This window comes from Trichomycterus rosablanca, chromosome 16, assembly GCF_030014385.1.
Source record: "Trichomycterus rosablanca isolate fTriRos1 chromosome 16, fTriRos1.hap1, whole genome shotgun sequence".
NCBI classification, from domain to species: domain Eukaryota; kingdom Metazoa; phylum Chordata; class Actinopteri; order Siluriformes; family Trichomycteridae; genus Trichomycterus; species Trichomycterus rosablanca.
The window spans coordinates 20,923,062-20,943,650 of record NC_086003.1 but is presented as its reverse complement, the minus strand read 5'-3'; the positions used below and the strand labels follow the sequence as shown (position 1 = coordinate 20,943,650).

Genomic DNA, 20,589 nt, shown 5'->3' with positions numbered 1-20,589 from the left:
AGCCCAACAGTGGCTGCATGGCAGAGCTGGGATTTAAACCCACAACCTTTTGATTATAGCCCAAAGCTCTAACCTCGAGGCTACCACTGTTTCTATGTCCCTAACCGGCATAAGGTAGTGAACATGGCAGTATTGTAGATGAACATAAACAGTGTGAGGTTAACCAACTTGGCATTCTGAATGTAGAGACGGTAGCTGGTGCCAAGTCTACACAGCATCCTCTTAATAAATACTCACATAGCTACATGGGTTAACATGGAGTCTGACTCTATATTGACTCAAATTTTAATTGGGATTAGAAGGACAGTGCTCTTTCTCTGAATGAGTTTTTACACAGAATTGGTACTGAGAGTGGGTGAGGGTGAGTTACAAATCAGCAGCCTGAACTCTCACTCTGTACCACTCGTGTCTGAGATCTGTAGCTCTGCCCTCAGTTCAAACGAACTATTAGCACTAGGAATGAATTTACATGATTTTTACCAGGCAATAATAATCCAACAGTGACTTATTTGTATGTTGTCGGCTGAATGGTTTATCATTACTTTCTTTTTTTTTTTCCAATCCGCCCCCCCAATCAAGTCGTGTCCAATTACCCTGATTGCGTCCTCTATACTGATTTGACCCTTCAGCGCTGACTGAGGACGCCTCTCAACTGACATACACCCCCTATTTTTCACCTGCGCGAGTCGAGTTCATACACCCATCAGCATTATTCCTCAGCCCTGTTCAGGCGCCATCAGTCAGCCAGCGGGGGCCGCAGTTGCACCATTTATGAGGACCTATGATCCGACTTTCTTACCCTCTAACCCTGAACAACAGCCAATCGTTGTTCATGCTGCCGCCCAGTCGGAAAGGCAGAGCTGAGATTCGATACGATCTAGCGTACTTTACCGCTGCGCCACCTGAGCGGCTTATCATTACTTTCTTATTTAACAAACTAAAATTACAGTGGTACCTTGTACTCAATCTTTGAAACTTGACACCCTTCGTCGTAAAATTTGTACCCTTAAACTCGGTGTGTGCGACTGTTGCTTTGTTCAAAGTGTGACTATGAGACAAATATGCGTTTGTGTGAAAAGCGTCCACATGTATCTGTCTTTAGCCGGACTTTTAAACTCGTTATAGCTTGGGATGCTGAGAAATTGTAAGAATCAGCTTTTCCGAGAGAGTGTAAAACGTGTATCGTTAGAAAAAGCTTAATGTAGGAAATAACAGCACAGCCAGTGCAAAAGCGGTTGTCACTTCTTATGTGAATGCACCTTTACTGAACGGAATACGGTATTCCAAGATTCAAGCATCTCCACGATTAAGAAGCGTAAGAAAACAATAAAGAAGTAAAGGTAAGGAGCAGGTGTTTTTTATATTATATTTGTGTTATTTTCAGTGTATAAGTGTCAAACAACCCCATTATTATACATTAGCCTAAAATATATGCAGTTCCACGGGACCCTGGAACACATTAATAGGTTTTCCATACAATCTTATGTAGAGATGTACCGATCTGGGTTTTTGACACCGATTTCGATCTCCGATTTCTTTTCAGAGCGATAAATAAAAGAAAATAAATATAAACAGAGTGAAGGAGCGAGCGGGGAAAGTTTCACGTGTTGCCCCCGGCTACAGCACACAGCGACTACAACAACATGCAATACAGTACCCATAATGCCATGTGTTTTCAAAACATTAACCCCTTACTTTCCCAACACTGACCAGGGGGTGTGGCGGCATTGCGAGATTTTTTTACTTCTAAAACTAAAGCAATTCATTTTTCACCCACGTGAGACATATCTCATTAGTCTAACTGACCACACACACACACACACACGCAGGTCAGATGTTATACAGTTCAGTCTGAAAAAACCTTAAAAATAGGACGAACAGTGAAGATAAACCGGTGACCGAAGCATTGACGTGTGTGTGCCTTTAAGAGAGACGCTCTGTTCACAGTATCGATATAAGTGATTCATGAGTCGGTTCATTTTATGCGAAAGGTAAGTTTCTCTTCTCAGTTATCTCTCCGTGTTTACTGTTATTAATTAATGTCGTGGTTTTAAATAAACACCAGCTACTACAGAACATTCTGTGTGACTCTCTTACATTAAAAAGCTTCATTAAACTGCTATTACCACAGATCTGTAACCGAGTCAGACTCGTTCCGTCTGTGGAGCTAAAAGTTTTCTGTCAGTTAGAGCAGATGATCCTGAACTATGTATGATGCACAACGTTAATGATGTTATTTTAGGTCGTGAAGAGCTTTCACCATGGTTTCTGTACGATGGTTGATGAATGGTGATGTGATGATTGGTGCTTTGTAGCTCAGTCTGGATCAATCCACTGAGCTGTTAAGCTTAACATGGAGGTGATCTTTATATATCACACGATCGGATCGGCTACATTTGGGAAATATCGCCGATAGCATATTTTGATTAAAAATTGGCCGATATCGATTTATAGCCGATCGATCGTTCCACTATCAACTATAATCCCAGAACCAATTGGCGTTGAGTTACAAGGTACCACTGTACATATTTGCCTCAGGTTAATCAACATACATGTTAGCTGGGTACATTTAAATCTTGTAGAGCTTTTGGTGCTTGGAAAGACCCTTCAAAAGTCAAGCTTTGCAGGAGGCATCTGTGTGTTTTCCCATTGTGGAGCTTAACTGAACAGAGGTTGTAAGTGACATGATAGAGTTGCCAAGACGAGTTCAGCTTTAATATGTGATCAGTAATCATCACCTCCACCAGTATAAACATTAGTGAGTACTATATGGTTATCGAATGGTAATGGGCTGCTTTTCACTGCTCAGTTGCTCAGATGTTGTTCATCGATTCTCTTTTGTTCGACACCACTGAATATGATGTAATTGCCTCTTGACTGTCTTGTCTGAATACTTCTGAGTGAGTGTTTAACTGAACTCGGATGTCTTTTCTCCAAACAAAAGCTCAGTGTATTTAGCCCGGTGTTTATGCCAGCCTTTCCCAGCAGCTTGTTCACTCTGCTGTAATGTTGTGCAGTTTGCTTTGTACCTGCTGTGCAGCTTTTATGTGCTCACATAGCCCAGAGTGCTACACAATAGATCTGATTCAGAAGATACTGAAATCACTGCTAGGTAAACATTTTCCTCTCATACACTACATGGACAATAGTATTTAGACACCTGACTGTCAAATCTGAATGCACTTGTTCAGCATCTTACTCCAAAACCATCAATTTTACCATCAGTTGGGGCTGATTTCTGCTTTGCTGCTATAACAGCCATTATTCTTTTGGTTAATCCTCATGCTATATGTTAAACATTCAGCTCCACAAGCTTTAGTGAGGTTTTAATATATGTATGTGTAGATGTTTGTGTATTTGACTCAAAAATAGAGAATTTTAAATGCTACTTAAAACATTGAATTTTTAGCTTAACTGCTATTATTATTATTATTGCTGTTATTATTATTACCATTATTATTACTAGTATTATGATTATTATTAGTAGTATTACATTACGTTATTACTTATTACTGCTATCTTTATTAATAATATTATTTTTTATTATTAATATTATTTTTTATTATTATTACAGCTATTATTATAATTATTATTATTATTATTATTATTATTGCTAGTATCACCATTATTATTACTAGTATTATCATTACTATTATAAGTATTACATTAAGTTAAGTTATTACTTATTACTGCATTCTTTATTAATAATATTATTTTTATTATTATTACAGCTATTAGTATTATTATTATGAGTAGTAATAGTACTAGTATTATCATGACTGTTATTATTTTAATAATTATTTTTATTATTATTACGATTATCATTACTGTTATTATTTTAATCATTATTATTATTACTGTTATTTTTATTATTACTGTTATCATTATTTACTTTATTATTACTATTATTATTATTATAACTTATTATTTTCTTTTATCATTATTATTATTACTGTTATTATTAATATTATTATTACTGTTATTATTATTACTGTTATTATTGTCCATTATTATTTTTATTATTGTTATTACTATTGTAATTACTATAATACTGTTTTTTTATTGGTATTATTGTTATAATATTATTAATATTGCTATTACTATTACTATTATTGTTACTACTATTATTATTGTTTTTTATTGGTATTATTGTTATTATTATTATTATCATTATTATTATTATTGCTATTACTATTATTATTACTACTATTATTATTGTTTTTTTATTGGTATTATTATTATTATTATACTTGATATACCTGTTAGCGTAAGTGTGTCTAATAGACAAAGGCACTACAGTAGTATAAAGGTGTCTTCACAAACTTTTGGCAGTATAGTAAATAATCATTTAAATGACTGTATCTGGTGTGCGTGCGTGTGTGTGCGTGCGTGTGTTCATGCGTGTGTGCATGCGTGTGTGAATGGTTCCTGATTGCTCAGCCAGTAAGAGCCGATGTGACGAGAGTCCCCTGTGATGAATCACCAGCGAGTCACAGATGCAGAGTGGGAGGTTGTTAAATAGGGTGAATGGCCATCTTTCTCTCTCTTGTTCTCTCTCTCTCATCTCCTCTCTTTACTCTCGGTGGGTGATAATAAGATGGCAGGGTTTAATCTCCGCTCGCCTCCCCTCTGCTGGCGTGTCTCAGCCTGGGTTTGATCTGCACTCATCAGGTTCCGTTTGTTTTTGGATGATGATATTTAGGCATTTTATTGTGTAATGATCTGTCATTGATTGAGTGGATGCGACCAAAGCTTTTTCATAGACCCAGCGTATTTGATTTATGTGCCACCAGACCCCACATATAGCCTTAATACGATGATGATATCTATTTAAAAGCTTGGTTCAAGCTTTTCTTTTCTTTTCTTTTTCTTTTTTTACTTATTTGTCTGCCTTAAAAAGTGATCCACATCAACGGTCCTGACCCAAAGTTTGAGAACAACTTCAGATGCACTAGGGCCGTGTCTCAAAAACAGCTTTAATTCTTGGTCCAGGGTAGTTTGTGGAGTGACGAAGCAGGTCGGGATCTACCTCACAGTTTGCAGTCTAGAACTTTCCATTTAGATTTATTGATCTGTGATTGGAGTCATGAACCTGCTGTTTATCAAACTACAATTATTTTAGTATATTGGGGACATATGTGACCATCAGAAGAGATACCATAGGTCACCTTTGCGTTGAATTCTGTAGGACATATGGACTCATCATCAGCATGTATATTTTTATTTATTTCTCAGGGATCCAGGTTTTGTGTGCTGTATATCACTGTATGCATATTTATGCATGAGTTCTAAATTGTAGCCCGGTTATGCATTCCAGATTTCACAAGCTCATGGTGTTTGTTGAGATTGGGTTATAGAGTTTGTTCAGTTCTGTATACACCTGTACTGTATTGTGCTGTGTATTCCCTGTTAGTGAGCTTGTGACCACTGTTCCTATTTGCTAGCTTAGTTTGACTCTTGACTTTTGGGCTTCCAGCATATCGTATTACACACTGTGATCCATATATGTGCACTGTATACACACACGTGACCTGATTTGGTCCTCCAGATTAGCTTTGGAAAGCTGGTCTGTATTTATGAAGCTGGCAAAGGACATCATCTTGTGTCCATGCCCATTTCGAAACAAGGGCAAACACAAAGACTTACATTTTTAGATACGTTTTCATGCTAACAACAGTTTGAAAAAGGTCTCTTTTATTTCCAGCATGACTGTGATGCAAAGCAATTTTGAGTTTTGTGTAAAGGACCTTTTCAACCCCAGTGAACATCTTTGGAATAATCTTTAATGCTGAATTTAAGCCAGACACTTCAAAATCCTGTGGAGGTGCAACGCCCATATAATTATGCCCATGGTTTGAAACATGAGCTCATGATCAGGTCTTCACTTCCACTCTTCCCTGAACTTCATTTGCTTCGTTTCCTCTTTTTTTAGGTGATCGACACAGTTGACCTTGCATCCTGTGAGCTACCTGGCTCTAATCAGGATGGACCTGAAGGAGAAGCAAAACGGCTCCCTGTCGCAAACCAGGTCCAGGAAGGAGTTCCACTACGCTACAACCTCTCTGGGTGCAGACGAGTCTCCTGTGGACGTACAGAGATGCTACAGCTCCAGCGAGACGCTGCAGGCATATGAGCAGGATCCACGGATGAACTATGCGTCTGGAACGGTCGAATACGTCACGCAAGGTAAGAAGGGTCTGGATTATGATATTGGTGACAATGGTGATATTAGTGATATTGTTCACTGTAACAATAGTCTGAATAGTATAATGTTCAAACACTGGTATTTGAGATTTCAGTGTAGTATTACTAGGATTACTAGTATTACAAGAGGACGCTTGTGGTGAGATCAGGCAAACAGACACCATACACCATGGCAATGTGTATACAGTGGGGTTCAAATATTTGACTAATGCATCAATAATGCAACTATATTATTGAACTTTAACCAAAAGCAACTACTCTGCTAACAAATGCCTTTATGGTGAAATAATCAGTGGGTAAGACTGTCGCCTCACAGCAAGAAGGTCCCGGGTTCGATCCCCAGGTGGGGCGGTCCGTGTCCTTTCTGTGTGGAGTTTGCATGTTCTCCCAGTGTCTGCGTGGGTTTCCCCCGGGGGCTCCGGTTTCCTCCCACAGTCCAAAGACATGCAATTGAGGTGAATTGGAGACACAATTGTCCAAGACTGTTCGGTATATTGCTGCTCACGCCTCCTCCGACCCTTGCGCAGCTCTTAGCGGAACCATTTTTCACCCTTGCACTCTGCACAGGCGCCTCTCTATCTGCCAATCAGGGTCCTTACACAGCATTTGAACACCCCACCCACATAGTCCGGTCATCCCGACCTAGCAGAAACGTGTCTGCTGCAGGCACTGCCAATTATGCCCGCTAGATGGCGGCCAGCCGACCGGTGGCAACGCCGAGTTTCGAACCGAGGAGTTCAGAATCTCGGCGCTGTGGTTCGGTGGAGTCCTAGAGTCTTAACAAATGCCTTGGTAATCTTTAGTAGGCTGAAATGTTTTTGTAGCTCATCTAAAATTTCTACAGAGTGCTAAATATTGTTCCTTATAAAACGCTGATTGACATTGATGGAAGGGTTCCAGATAATAAAAGATTTCTCAGCTAAATTGGCTTACTAATTAAATTTGCTGAACTGGTTAATTAAGTAATCAAGGGAACAGTTACTTTCCCACAATATTTATTTATTTGTAGATTAGAATTTTAACCAAAATTAATTATTAATTATAACCTCTTCAAGGTCCAAAAACATTATTATCATCAAAACATTCTCTCTGAAGGCTTTTATTCACATTTGTGAGGTCAGCCACTTAAAATATTAAGGACTAGCTCACATTTAGCGTTCCAGTTTAACACAGTTAATTTGTCTGGTTTCTATGCTCATTTTATAATCAATTACAATTCCTTTTTGAACTCTGTAGTCTGGAATGTCCACTTACATTTTGGGCATATTGTGTGTTGTAAAATAATCTGCTGTGACTTAAATAATAAAATAATAAATCAATACATAAATATATTGTGCCACTGACACGTATATAAATAAACTGAACCACCACCTTGTTTCTACACTCACTGTCCATATTATCAGCTCCACTTACCATATAGAAGCACTTTGTAGTTCTACAATTACTGACTGTAGTCCATGTATTTCTCTACATACTTTTTTAACCTGCTTTCATCCTGTTCTTCAATGGCTGACCACAGGACCCCCACAGAGCAGGTATTATTTAGGTGGTGGATCATTCTCAGCACTGCAGTGACACTGACATGGTGGTGGTGTGTTAGTGTGTGTTGTGCTGGTATGAGTGGATAAGACACAGCAGTGCTGCTGGAGTTTTTAAATACCGTGTCCACTCACTGTCCACTCTATTAGACACTCCTACCTAGTTGGTCCACCTTGTAGATGTAAAGTCAGAGACGATCGGTCATCTATTGCTGCTGTTTAAGTTGGTCATCTTCTAGAGCTTCATCAGCGGTCACAGGACGCTGCCCACGGGGCGCTGTTGGCTGGATATTTTTGGTTGGTGGAGTATTCTCAGTCCAGCGGTGACAGTGAGGTGTTTAAAAACTCCATCATCATTGCTGTGTCTGATCCACTCATACCAGCACAACACACACTAACACACCACCACCATGTCAGTGTCACTGCAGTGCTGAGAATGATCCACCACCTAAATAATACTGACTTTGTAGTGGTCCTGTGGGGGTCCTGACCATTGAAGAACAGCATGTAAGGAACTACAAAGTGCTCTTATATAGTAAGTGGAGCTGATAAAATAGACGGTAAGTGTAGAAACAAGGAGGTGATTTTAACACACACATTCAAAATAGAAAGAAATAAGCAGCAGAATAATTGCAGCACAGTTGTTCATCTGCATTCGATTTTCTTTGCGTTCACTTTATTTACTCTAGTTGTGACTAAACAGTGCTGGAGCACAGAGTTCTTACTCCGCTCTTACTCTGACTAATAGAAACTTTAAAACAAATGCTGGCGTAATTAGATTGTATCTCTGTGTAATCCATTAATGCTTATTTATGAATGCGCTGGTAATAAGATTTTCTCAATAGCTGCAAATGAAAATTTCACAGTGCCAGGAAATCTATCTTGATAACTTTATAACTTGAAATAAACAAGTATAGCTGTGCTATATACCAGGTACACAGTGATGCAGAGAAGGCTGTGGGAGTGAACGCCCGAGGAGAGTCGAATCAATAATAATGCTGCTCGTTTTCTCAATCAGACAGGTTCAGAAAAGTCTGTAAACGTCAATGACGAGTGCAAACTACATTCTAATCCACATTTCACTTTAGTTTTTTCTTTGAAATCAGTTCAGTTCTATATTGCTTTGCACTGCAGTCATGTGTGGTTTCAAATAAAGCGCCTGTAAATACTGAAAACAACCTTCTCAGGAAAGAGTGTAGACTGTTATAGCTGCAAAAGCGATTCCAGTCTCTAGATTAATGAAAAGGGGTTTGGAATGGGATGATTTACAAGGTCTTGTTCAGGTGTCTACTTTAGTAATTTAATACGTGATGGGGCAGCATCGTGGCTCGATGGATAGCACGGTCGCCCAACAGCAAGAAAGGTCCTGGGTTCGATTCCCAGATGGAATGGTCCAGGATCTTTCTGTGTGAAGTTTGCATGTTCTCCTTGGGCCTGCGTCTGGGTTTCCTCTGGGAGCTCTGGGTTCCTCTCACAGTCCAAAGACATGCAAGTGAGGTGAACTGGAGATACAAAATTGTACCAAAGTGTAAAACATGACATTAAAATCCTAATAAATACATTTATAAATATATATATGAGGGATCTTTAAAAAGTTTCCGCACTTTTTAAACTTTATTTATTAGGAATAAAAAAAAAAAAAAAAAAAAAATTACATCACTTTTCTACATAGTCACCTTCTGATGCCTTTTTCCAGCGTCGTACCAACTTTTTAATGCCATCAGCAAAAAATGTTTTTGGTTGAGCGGTGTAACCACTGCTTTCACATCATCACATGAAAACCGTCTTCCCCTTAAAGCTTCTTTGAGCGTCCAAAAAGGTGGAATTCAGATGGCACTGAATCCAAACTATAAGCTCTCATTTACATTACATTTGTGGCGTTTAGCAGACGCTTTTATTCAAACCGACTAACATTAGAGCAATTGAGGGCTTAGGGGCCCAAAAGTGACGATTTGGAGAAGGTGGAATTGAACCGGCAATCTTCTGATTTACTAGCCCAGTACCTTAACCACCAAGCTACCACTGCCCACCACTGTATACTACAAAGTGTTACCTCTGGTAGTACACTATTTCACATATTTTTTGCACAGTAGAATGGTGGATTGAGAGACTGATAGAGTACCTGCTAAATGTAATAATTGCAAATGTGTTTTGACAGCTTTGGTAACGGTTGAAAAAATTGCTGCAATTAATAAATTAAGAGTCAGGTACTAAAATCACACTTACTGTATGTTTACCTGTGATAAATGTGAGCTACCATAAAAAGCTGACTGGTTATCAAATAGTCATGTAATGGACAAAGGGAGTGCTTTTAAATTTATATTCATCCATATTAATACATTATAGTATTTTGATAAGGGTAACAACATCCTAAACCAGTGTTTTTCAAAGTTTATTATTAAAAAAAATAATAATAAATTAAATAAACTCTGACATGCCCAATTACTACTCCTCCTGCCCTTACAGTTTCCATCCAAAATATAAAAGAAGCTTTTTGATGATCCCTCGTACATATAAATTTGTTCAAGAGAATAAAAGTGTGATGTGAAGTGTGATGTGATTCATGTGTTAAGCAAAGGGGGGTTACAAGTCCATAGAAATGCTCGTGGTTTTTGGCCTGAATGGGATGTGGAACAAGCTCATGTTCAGGTGTCCACATACATAATTTAATATTACATTTTTCTTAGATAATTGGGAGATAATTAACCCCAAGGATTTGAAGCAGATGGGGATTGGTTGAGCAGGGATCATTGATAATGAGTTTATTTTTTGGGAGTGGAGGGGTGTTGACTTGATTTAAAACCTTCCTTGGGACTCTAATCGTGTAGAAGTTTTTGAGAGATGAGTAATGCAGTGGGTTGAATACTCTGTGCATATTAGTGGATGAGTGTCTTTTATAATGAAGCTGTTTTATTTTTTTATCAGGATGAATTATGGATGGGGTTCCATTCTGGCAGCTCCTGCCTTCCTAATAATTTAGTGTCAGTGTTAATGAATGATCGGAGATGCTAGCTGGAGGGGTAAGGTGGGGTCTCTATTGGGTTTCAAGTGAGGTGAAATAGCAGCTGTATTTAGATCAGTGGGGAGCCTTTTAACTTTGATTTCGACCGATCGTTACTGATCTATTACGAATGGCGCCAGGATAGTCCAAAACTGCATGAAGAATTCACCGGGGAGGCACTGCTGAATGGGTCGGGGGGTAATGATTATCAATGACAGACTGGCGCTAATGTGTATGTGTGTGTATATCTTCATGGGAGGGTTGTAAAAAGTGTTCCCACCCCAAAAGGCTTTGTAGGCTTTCTATCCTGCTGAGTCTTTTATAATGTGCTGGACTGGTAGCACTGTCGCCTTAAAGCAAGAAGGTCTTGGGTTCGATTCCCAGGTGGAGCAGTCCAGGTTCTTTCTGTGTGGGGTTTGCATATTCTTCCCGTGTCTGTGTGGGTTTCCTATACAATTTATATTGTGCCACTGACACGTATATAAATAAACTGAACCACCACCTTGTTTCTACACTCACTGTCCATATTATACCATTATACCATACAGAAGCACTTTGAAGTTCTACAATTACTGACTGTAGTCCATCTCTTTCTCTACATACTTTTTTTAGCCTGTTTTCACCCTGTTCTTCAATGGTCAGGACCCCCACAGGACCACTACAGAGCAGGTATTATTTAGGTGGTGGATCATTCTCAGCACTGCAGTGACACTGACATGGTGGTGGTGTGTTAGTGTGTGTTGTGCTGGAATGATTGGATCAGACACAGCAGCTCTGCTGGAGTTTTTAAATACCGTGTCCACTCACTGTCCACTCTATTAGACACTCCTACCTAGTTGGTTCACCTTGTAGATGTAAGGTCAGAGACGATCTCTCATCTATTGCTGCTGTTTGAGTTGGTCATCTTCTAGACCTTCATCAGTGGTCACAGGACGCTGCCCACAGGGTGCTGTTGGCTGGATTTTTTTTTTGGTTGTTGTACTATTCTCAGTCCAGCAGTGACTGTGAGGTGTTTAAAAACTCCATCAGTGCTGCTGTCTTATCCACTCATACCAGCACAACACACACTAACACACCACCACCATGTCAGTGTCACTGCAGTGCTGAGAATGACCCACCACCCAAATAATACCTACTCTGTAGTGGTCCTGGGAGTGGTCGACCATTGAAGAACAGGGTGAAAGGGGGCTAACAAAGCATGAGATGGACTACAGTCAGTAATTGTAGAACTATTGGAGCTGATAAAATGGACAGTGAGTGTAGAAACAAGGAGGTGGTTTTAATATTATGGCTGATCAGTGTATATACCCACCAAGCCAGCTCACAAAACTTCATGAGCTGTGTGCTGCCACCTTCGAAAGTAGGAAGTGGTCATAATAATGTGACTCGACTGTGTATGACTCAAGTCATTCTTCTTCATGTCTGTAGTTTGTCTGACCCTATTCTTAGTCTTTTTCCTCACAGTGAAATAATGTAACTCCACCCTGCTCCTTTACTTCGTCTGTTCTGAATTTGAAACGCCTTACTGTTGTACGTACACTTTCTTTGGGATAGCTGTGATTTACATAGACACTGACTCTAATCAGATGCAGCAGAAAGTCTGGAGTTATGTTGCCAGAGATGAAACACGCTCCGCTACCGGAGCTCCATCTCATTACAGAAAATCTCCATCTCCCTCAAGCAAGGTGCGACCTTGTCTTCCTCGTCTCCCACTGTAGCAGCGGGGAAATAGAGCAGCTAGCTGGCACTAAGATATATCTCTCACTGTGATTGACTCTGCTCTCGAGTGGATGGCTACTTGGGAGGACCAGTGGTGCACATGAGGGTGTGAAGAGAGGCAGAAGCAGGATTGTTGATTATTAAACTTATATTTTTTTTCCCATTGCCCCCCAATTTTCCTCCTAGTCTAGTCGTATCCAATTACCTGATTGCATTACAGTTCTTCTCAACTGATGTTGACCTCCACTCTGACTGGGGAGAGCCGTGACTGACACACGCCCCCTCCGACACTTGTGCAGTAGCCCACTTCATCTTTTCGCCTCACAGCAAAAAGGTCCCAAGTTCGATCCCCAGGTGGGGCGGTTCAGGTCCTTTCTGTGTGGAGGTTGCATGTTCTCCCCGTGTCTGTGTGGGTTTACTCCGGGTGCTCCGGTTTCCTCCCACAGTCCAAATACATGCAAGTGAGGTGAATTGGAGACACAAAATTATCTATGACTGTGTTTGATATAAACTTGTGAACTAATGAATCTTGTGTAATGAGTAACTACCGTTCCAGTCATAAATGTAACCAAAGTGTAAAACATGACGTTAAAACCCTAATAAACAAACAAACAAGCATGAGGTGAGTTCATATGTAAATCAGCTTTTTGTACAGAGAGTCAAACCCCTATCAATATCCCTCATCTCTGTGCTGGTGCCATTAATCACACCAGTTATGAGGAATCCCCTCCAGCACCCTCACAGAACAACAAGCCAGTCGTTGTTCATTTAGGCGTCCAGCCTGCTGGGTGGCAGAGCTGAGAACTTTTAGCATTAGTTTAGAAAAATCCCTTCCCTGTTCCACAAGGACTGCATGACTGGGGTCCATAAAGGCAGTGTTTGACAAGTTTGGTGTGAATGATTTTTAATAACCTGCACAGATCCCAGACATCACATCTCCTGCCTTAACAAAATGCTCTTTTGTTCCTGGTCACAAATTCCCACGGACACAATTGACAATCTTAGGGTAGAAATGGAATCACACATCATTATGCAAGTTTTGTTTGCACTTCAGAGGAACTATAGAGATAACAAGCCAGAGTTCTGTACTGTGACAATATATTGTCTAAGCAATTGAGGGTTAAGGGCCTTGCTCAAGGGCTCAACAGTGGCAACCTGGCAATGACGGGGATTGAACTAGCAACCTTTTGATTACTAGTCCAGTACCTTAACCGCTAGGCTTTAAATGCTACATACTGTCTGCAGCTTTGCAGGGATGATATCAATTTAACTGTTATTTAAAATCGGTCTCTCGTTGAATTACTTGCTGTTGCTCAGCCCTCTGAGAATTTATAGCTGGACCACCAATTATAACAAGACATTTTTTTTAGCAGTAGCATAGGGTGATGAAGAGGCTTCTTTCATCTAACCCTTTACATCCCAGCACAAATTGAATAGGCAGGTATGAAGGATTTATTTGCTTAAACATTGGGGAATTATGAGGAGATAATAAGAACTGGTTGCTAATTATATTATTGTGTATATTATATAATTTTTTTAATACGTTAGGCACTCTTTGAGGGCCTTAGGGGCCTTGCCAGCTCCTCACTAGTCTGTAGAGCACTCGACCAAGCCAGAAACGCTGCTGAGACTTGAACCCAGCTCTATGCATTGGTGCCTTTTAGTTTTGATGTTGCATTTTAATACCTTTAACTATACAGTTTCAGTGCCAGTTTGGACTGTTATGTAAATCAGGCTTTGAGCCAAAATAAAGTGCATTAAAATGAAAAAAAAAATTGTATATCATTGTCCCCTTGTGGAGGCTTTGTTACATCTTTTAAACCACAGTGGGACCAGATTGCCAGGATTCTTTTTATTATATTTGTGTTTTTATGCATTTTCTCTCCTTTTTTTCCTCCCTTTTAGCATGTCCAATTGACCTGTTGCGCCATGCTTCCTCTCCACCAATGGCTATCTCGCTCTGATTGAGGAGAACGAAGCTAACCCACGCCCCCTCCGACGTGTGGGCAGCAGCTGTATGCACTTTGTCACCTACACTTTGACGAGTGCAATGCGGATCAGCCCTGTGTACGGAGAGACACACCCTGAGAGCACTCTTTCCTTGTCTCTGTGCAGGTGGCATCAATCAGCCAGCAGAGGTTGTAATTGCACCAGTCATGGGAGAGAGACCCCATCCGGCTTAGGCCCGCCCATATCTGAACAACAGGCCAATCGTTCTGATCGAGGAGAACGAAGCTAACCCATGCCCCCTCCGACATGCGGGCAGCAGCCGTATGCATTTTGTCACCTACACTTTGACGAGTGCAATGCGGATCAGCCCTGTGTACGGAGAGACACACCCTGAAAGTACTCTTTCCTTGTCTCTGTGCAGGCGCCATCAATCAGCCAGCAGAGGTTGTAATTGCATTAGTTATGAGAGTCCCTATCTGGCTTAATCCCACCCCTATCTGAACAACAGGCCAATCGTTGTCCATGTGGCTGCTCAGCCAAGCCGGCAGGCAGAGCTGAGACTCGATACGACGTATTCGAGATCCCAGCTCTGGTGTTCAGCGTGTGTTTTATCGCTGTACCACCTGAGCTGCCCCAATTTTTATTAATTAAGTAAATTTCGTTTGTGTTTTGTTTTGATGCATTGTTTGTACTGCTTGGGTGGCGCTAAAAATCATGAACAAAATGTGGGTCGCTTGAAAAAAACCTGGAAAAACCCTGATGTAAATCATTATTGGCCACCAGCTCTAGCATCCGCCACCCTCTTTGAAAGCTTCATATCCAGTTAAGCTGCCCAGCATCCTGCTCATCTCCCTTTAATTTCCTATTAGCTCTCAGATGGCTGACGGAGAAATTCAAATCTGTGCAGGCAGATTTAGTCCGGCAGGCCATGACCGACTCGGCAAGGCTCCTGTATCAGTGGAGCCCATATGGGTAGGGAGGTGGAAAGGTCCTTGAATGCTCATAAAGTCTGCATGTGGAAGTGAAATGCAGTGCTTCTCAGACGCTCTAAGTGCTCCCTTTACTCCCCTTTAGGTCGTGTTGTGGTTCTGCAGCATCTGGTGCGTGGCATTTACCTCCCCAAATCCGAGGCCTTACCAAACCGCCAACCATAGCAGATCACTGAATCAGAAGGAGAGTGTTAGATAGAGCTGGAAGAAAACTGTGTGGCAGATGAGGCAGAAAATTTCATTATTTGGTCAAGAAGGCCTGTTGTGATGATTGGGTGTGCTGTAAATATTTGCACTGACCTCAATTATTATTGCTGACCGCAAATATTTTTCACAGTCATTAGAGTAAATTTGGTCCATATTCATTAGTTTGAATGAAAAAAAATCTTATATAAGGGTCCACTTGCTGTGGAGATTGGCAGGAGGGTCACTGTAACAGATTCATGCATTTCTGCTTTGCCATATATAGTCGCCAGAGGAAGCATTCCTCTCAAGTGACGGTCACCTGTGCTTTGTGAAGTGTTCGTTCCAGGTGGAAGTGTTTCTTTTTAATACAGGTTCCTCCTCACTGAGTTGCCAGCTCCTCTGTTGGAAAACCTGCCTTTCTCTTAGAACTTTGATGCTGGGCCTGATCCAGTCCGGTTTGTTTCAGTTGGTGTTGCAGCACTTGTTTGGTGGGATAGGGCTTAGATTGCCACTCGTTTACTGCCTCCCTGTCCTCTCTGGCTTGTTGTTCCCTATTTGCTAATACACAAACATGAACTATTTTAGAAAGTCCCTTTGCTAGATTTTATAACATGACTGCAGGGATTTAGGTTTATTAAGTTCTGGAAATAAAGCCTTGCTCACAGTCAGTGTTTCTATTCATCCCAAAGGTGTTTAAGGTCAGGGCTTTATGCAAGCCCGTCAAGTTCATACCCATATATCTCAGCAGACCATTTAATAACTGACCTTACTTTGTGCCCAAGGCATCGTCATGCTAGAAGACAATGGATTTAAACTCAAGTTTTGAAAGCAGTCCAATAGGAATTGAGTAATCGACTAAGTTATTAACACTAATAATTTATGGGGCGCTCAGGTGGCTTAGCTGTAAATTATGCCAGCCCACCATTGCTGGGATCCAGCGTCCGAATCCCAAACAAAGCTATCGGCCAGTTGAGCTTCCAGATACAGACTTATTTGACTATGTCTGAGGTTGTGGGGATGGCTAGATCCTATTCAGGGTGTGTTACTACACATTGTCTAGTGGTTCACCATGTCCCTAACTAGGATAGCGATGGTACACCAATGAAATAAAAAAATCTAACCTATGGGGTTCTTGGGTGGCACTAATGCGCTAATCGGTACACTACTCGGCCTCAAACATTTTGATCATCACTGGTCTATAGAAGGGTTTAAAAAGGTTGTCTGTATAAATTTTGGTTTGATTGATTTTGTAGTAGGTTTGCAAAAGAGAAATTGTGTGAGTAAATTAACCATCAGTTTAGGAGATACATTTCCCAGGGCAAAACAGCATGAAAAATAGGGGTTTTACCATCTCCTGTTTATGACATTATCAAAAGATTCAGAATCAAAACAAGATCCTGAATGATTACAGAACAGTGATTACCATCACCAATGCAATATTTTTAAAAATCTACTCCTACACAGTGCTACTGTACTTAGTTCTCTAACACTCACATTCCTAACCCAGGCGGTCCTGTTAACCTAGCCGGGTGTCCAAACAGGTGATGAATAATTTGGCTCTTGGGACACATGGCGTCAAACATTTTGAACATCACTGGGCTGTAGAATGATTTATAAGGGTTGTTTATATAATTTTGGTTTGATTTTTGTAGTAGGTTTGCGAAAGACAAATTGTGTGAGTAAATTAACCATCAGTTTAGAAGATACATTTCTCAAGGCAAAACAGAATGAAAAATAGGGATTTTACCATCTACTGTTCATGACATTATCAAAAGATCCAGAACTAAAACAATTGGTAAATGTGGATTCTGAATGAATACAGTACACTGATTACCAGCACCAATGCAATATTTAAAAAATCTACTTCTACACAGTGCTACTGTACTTAAAGTTCTCAAACTATCACATTCCTAACCCAGGCGGTCCTGTTAACCTAGCCGGGCAAATGATGAATAATTTGGACTCAACACAGCCTTAAAAATTTTTGAACATTATTGGTGTATAGAATAGTTTGAAAAGGTTGTCTACCTAATTTTGGTTTGATTTTATAGTAGGTTTGACTTTGGCCCTTCTTTACATCAGCAGCCATTCTATAAATCATTTTATCTTGTTTAATAAACAGCTAGCACATGGTTTTGATTTCACCTTTGTTTAGGTTAGGAAGTGACGATCGATCCGTTACTTTCATGCTTTAGTAAATGCGACTCGTTTAATAACTCTCCTGATAGAACTTTATTTTATTTTATTGCTAGTGGCTATTAAAGCTGACCACCGCTGTAATATATTCATGCTTGTATTCTCAAACTCGCCCTGAAAATTAAATTATGCATTAATGCAACTCGTTTATTCCCTCCTAAACCCGGCGCTATTATGTAAATGCAGGAGTATATGACTCACTATTAACAATCATTTTGTGGGGAGGGACATTTGGCAGACACTTCAGAGGTACGTCGAGCGTTTGGCCTGTGATATGGATGGAGTCGGACTGCTGGTGATGCGCTCATTCATATTCCACTACAGCCTCGTTTTTAGGAGTTTTAGAAACGAGAAGCAGAAGCCCGGCAGCGAGGAATATGAGATCATGCGCTGACCAAACAGCCCATATGAGAGACGCCTGTTTTGGTGACGAGAGTTCATTGTTCATATGGAGCAGCCGGTATGGAGTGATTTTCTTCTCTTCACGTAGAAGTTAACCTTGACTTGTGGAGCGTGGCTTTGATTGCACCCAGTGGTGTGCTGTTTGTGCTCAGTGCAGTTCTGTTCAGCTCATTTATAAAACCGCAAGGTTTGCCGGACTCGTTTTTATTCCCAGTATCGTCTTGTCTTCTCTTTTCATGTTGTTTTCTCCTCTCTTGATGCCTTTAACATTTGTGGGTAGATCTTAAAAATGTTGTGCATGCCAGATGCCCCAGGGATATCTAAGAACTGGACGTGTTCTTTAGCAAAAAAATCATACAAGGAAGAAAGGATGAATCATAGCTGGCCGCAAGAGGTATTTGCAGGCTATGTTGAAAGTCTTGACTTAGAAGGGGGTCCAAACTTTTGCACACGTCACTATTAAATACACCGATCAACCATAACATTAAAACCACCGCCTTGTTTTCACACTCATTGTCTATTTTATCAGCTTTACTTACCATATAGGAGCATTTTGTAGTTCTACAATTACTGACTGTAGTCCATCTGTTCCTCTGCATACTTTCTTGCCCTCTTTCATGCTGTTCTTCAATAGTCAGGACTCTCCCAGGACCACCACAGAGGTAGGTATTATTTAGGTGGTGGGTCATTCTTAGCACTGTGTTAGTGTGTGTTGTGCTGGTATGAGTGGATAAGACACAGCAACGCTGATGGAGTTTGTAAACACCTCACTGTCACTGCTGGACTGAGAATAGTCCACCAACCAAAAATATCCAGCCAACAGCGCCCCGTGGGCAGCGTCCTGTGACCACTGATGAAGGTCTAGAAGATGACCAACTCAAACAGCAGCAATAGATGAGCGATCGTCTCTGACTTTACATCTACAAGGTGGACCAACTAGGTAGGAGTGTCTAATAGAGTGGACAGTGAGTGGACACAGTATTTAAAAACTCCAGCAGCGCTGCTGTGTCTGATCAGTGTCACTGCAGTTCTGAGAATGATCCACCACCTAAATAATACCTGCACTGTGGTGGTCCTGTGGGGGTCCTGACCATTGAAGAACAGCATGAAAGCAGGCTAAAAAAAAGTATGTAAAGAAACAGATGGACTACAGTCAGTAATTGTAGAACTACAAAGTGCTTCTATATGGTAAGTGGAGCTGATAAAATAGACAGTAAGTGTAGAAACAAGGAGGTGGTTTTAATGTTATGACTGATCGGTGTATATATATTTGAATATGTTAATCAAATGAAGATATTAACATATAACATAACTGCAGTTTTTTTTTTTTTTTTTTTTTGAGTAGTTTACTTTGAATAGTTTTACTTCTATTTATTTAAAAATCAACAAAACATGACTGGATAAAATGCATTAATAAAAGTCCCAGTTATTGATAAGCAAGGATGGGTCAAAAAAAAAAAAAAAAAAATGCTACATTTCTTATGGCAAAACAGCATTACATATAGGGATTCTCCCATCTACAGTACATGACATTATCAAAAGATCCAGAACTAAAACAATTGACAAAGTTTGACCTTAAATGTCTACAGAACATTGATTACTATGACTTTTGAATGCTCTGGGGTTTTATTTTTGAAGAGTTTACTGCAAATATTGTTTTTACTTTAATTTGATTGGGTAAAAATGGAGCATTGTTGAAAGTCTCAGGTCTGGAGTGACACTAAATATCAATTTTAAGCATTTGATATCAGCAAAATGCATTTTTCACCTGCACGAGTCGAGTTCATACACTGACGGGCACTGTGTACGGAGGGCCACACCCCCATCAGCAGTATTCCTCAGCCCTGTGCAGGCGCCATCAGTCAGCCAGCAGGGGCCGCAGTTGCACCAGTTATGAGGACCTATGATCCGACTTTCTTACCCCTAACCCTGAACAACAGCCAATCGTTGTTCATGCTGCCGCCCAGCCCAGTCGGAAGGCAGAGCTGAGATTCGATACGATGTATTCGAAACCCCAACTGTGCTGTGCTGGCGTACTTTACCGCTGCGCCACCTGAGTGGCAATATGTTCATTTTTTTTGTTTTTTTCCCCCCCTTTTTCTCCCCCTTTATCGCATCCAATTGTTCAATTTGCATCGTGCTTCCTCTCTGGCTATGCTGAACCCTGCCCTGACCGAGGAGATCGAAGCTAACCCATATCCCCTCCGAAACATGGGCAGCAGCCGGATGCATCTTTGCCACCCACACATTGATGAGCGTTGCATGCGGAGAGACACACCCTAAGGGCACTCTTCCTCATCTCTGTGCAGGCGCTTCTAATCAGCCGGCAGAGGTCGTAATCGCATTCTGACAGAGAGAGACCCACATCCGATTGTTTGTCCCGCCCCCCCAACTGAGCAACCGG

At 40.6% G+C, this 20,589-nt stretch overlaps 1 protein-coding gene across 1 annotated transcript in view; it reads left to right on the top strand.

Annotated features, from left to right (window-relative positions):
* Positions 1-20,589, top strand: part of tenm2b (teneurin transmembrane protein 2b) — a 431,647-nt gene that overhangs the window by 80,340 nt on the left and 330,718 nt on the right. Inside the window, exon 2 of the mRNA XM_063011444.1 lies at positions 5,933-6,186. Within this exon, the coding sequence (XP_062867514.1) occupies positions 5,985-6,186 (202 nt within the window). The 5' untranslated portion in view covers positions 5,933-5,984. The remainder of the gene's footprint in view (positions 1-5,932; positions 6,187-20,589) is intronic.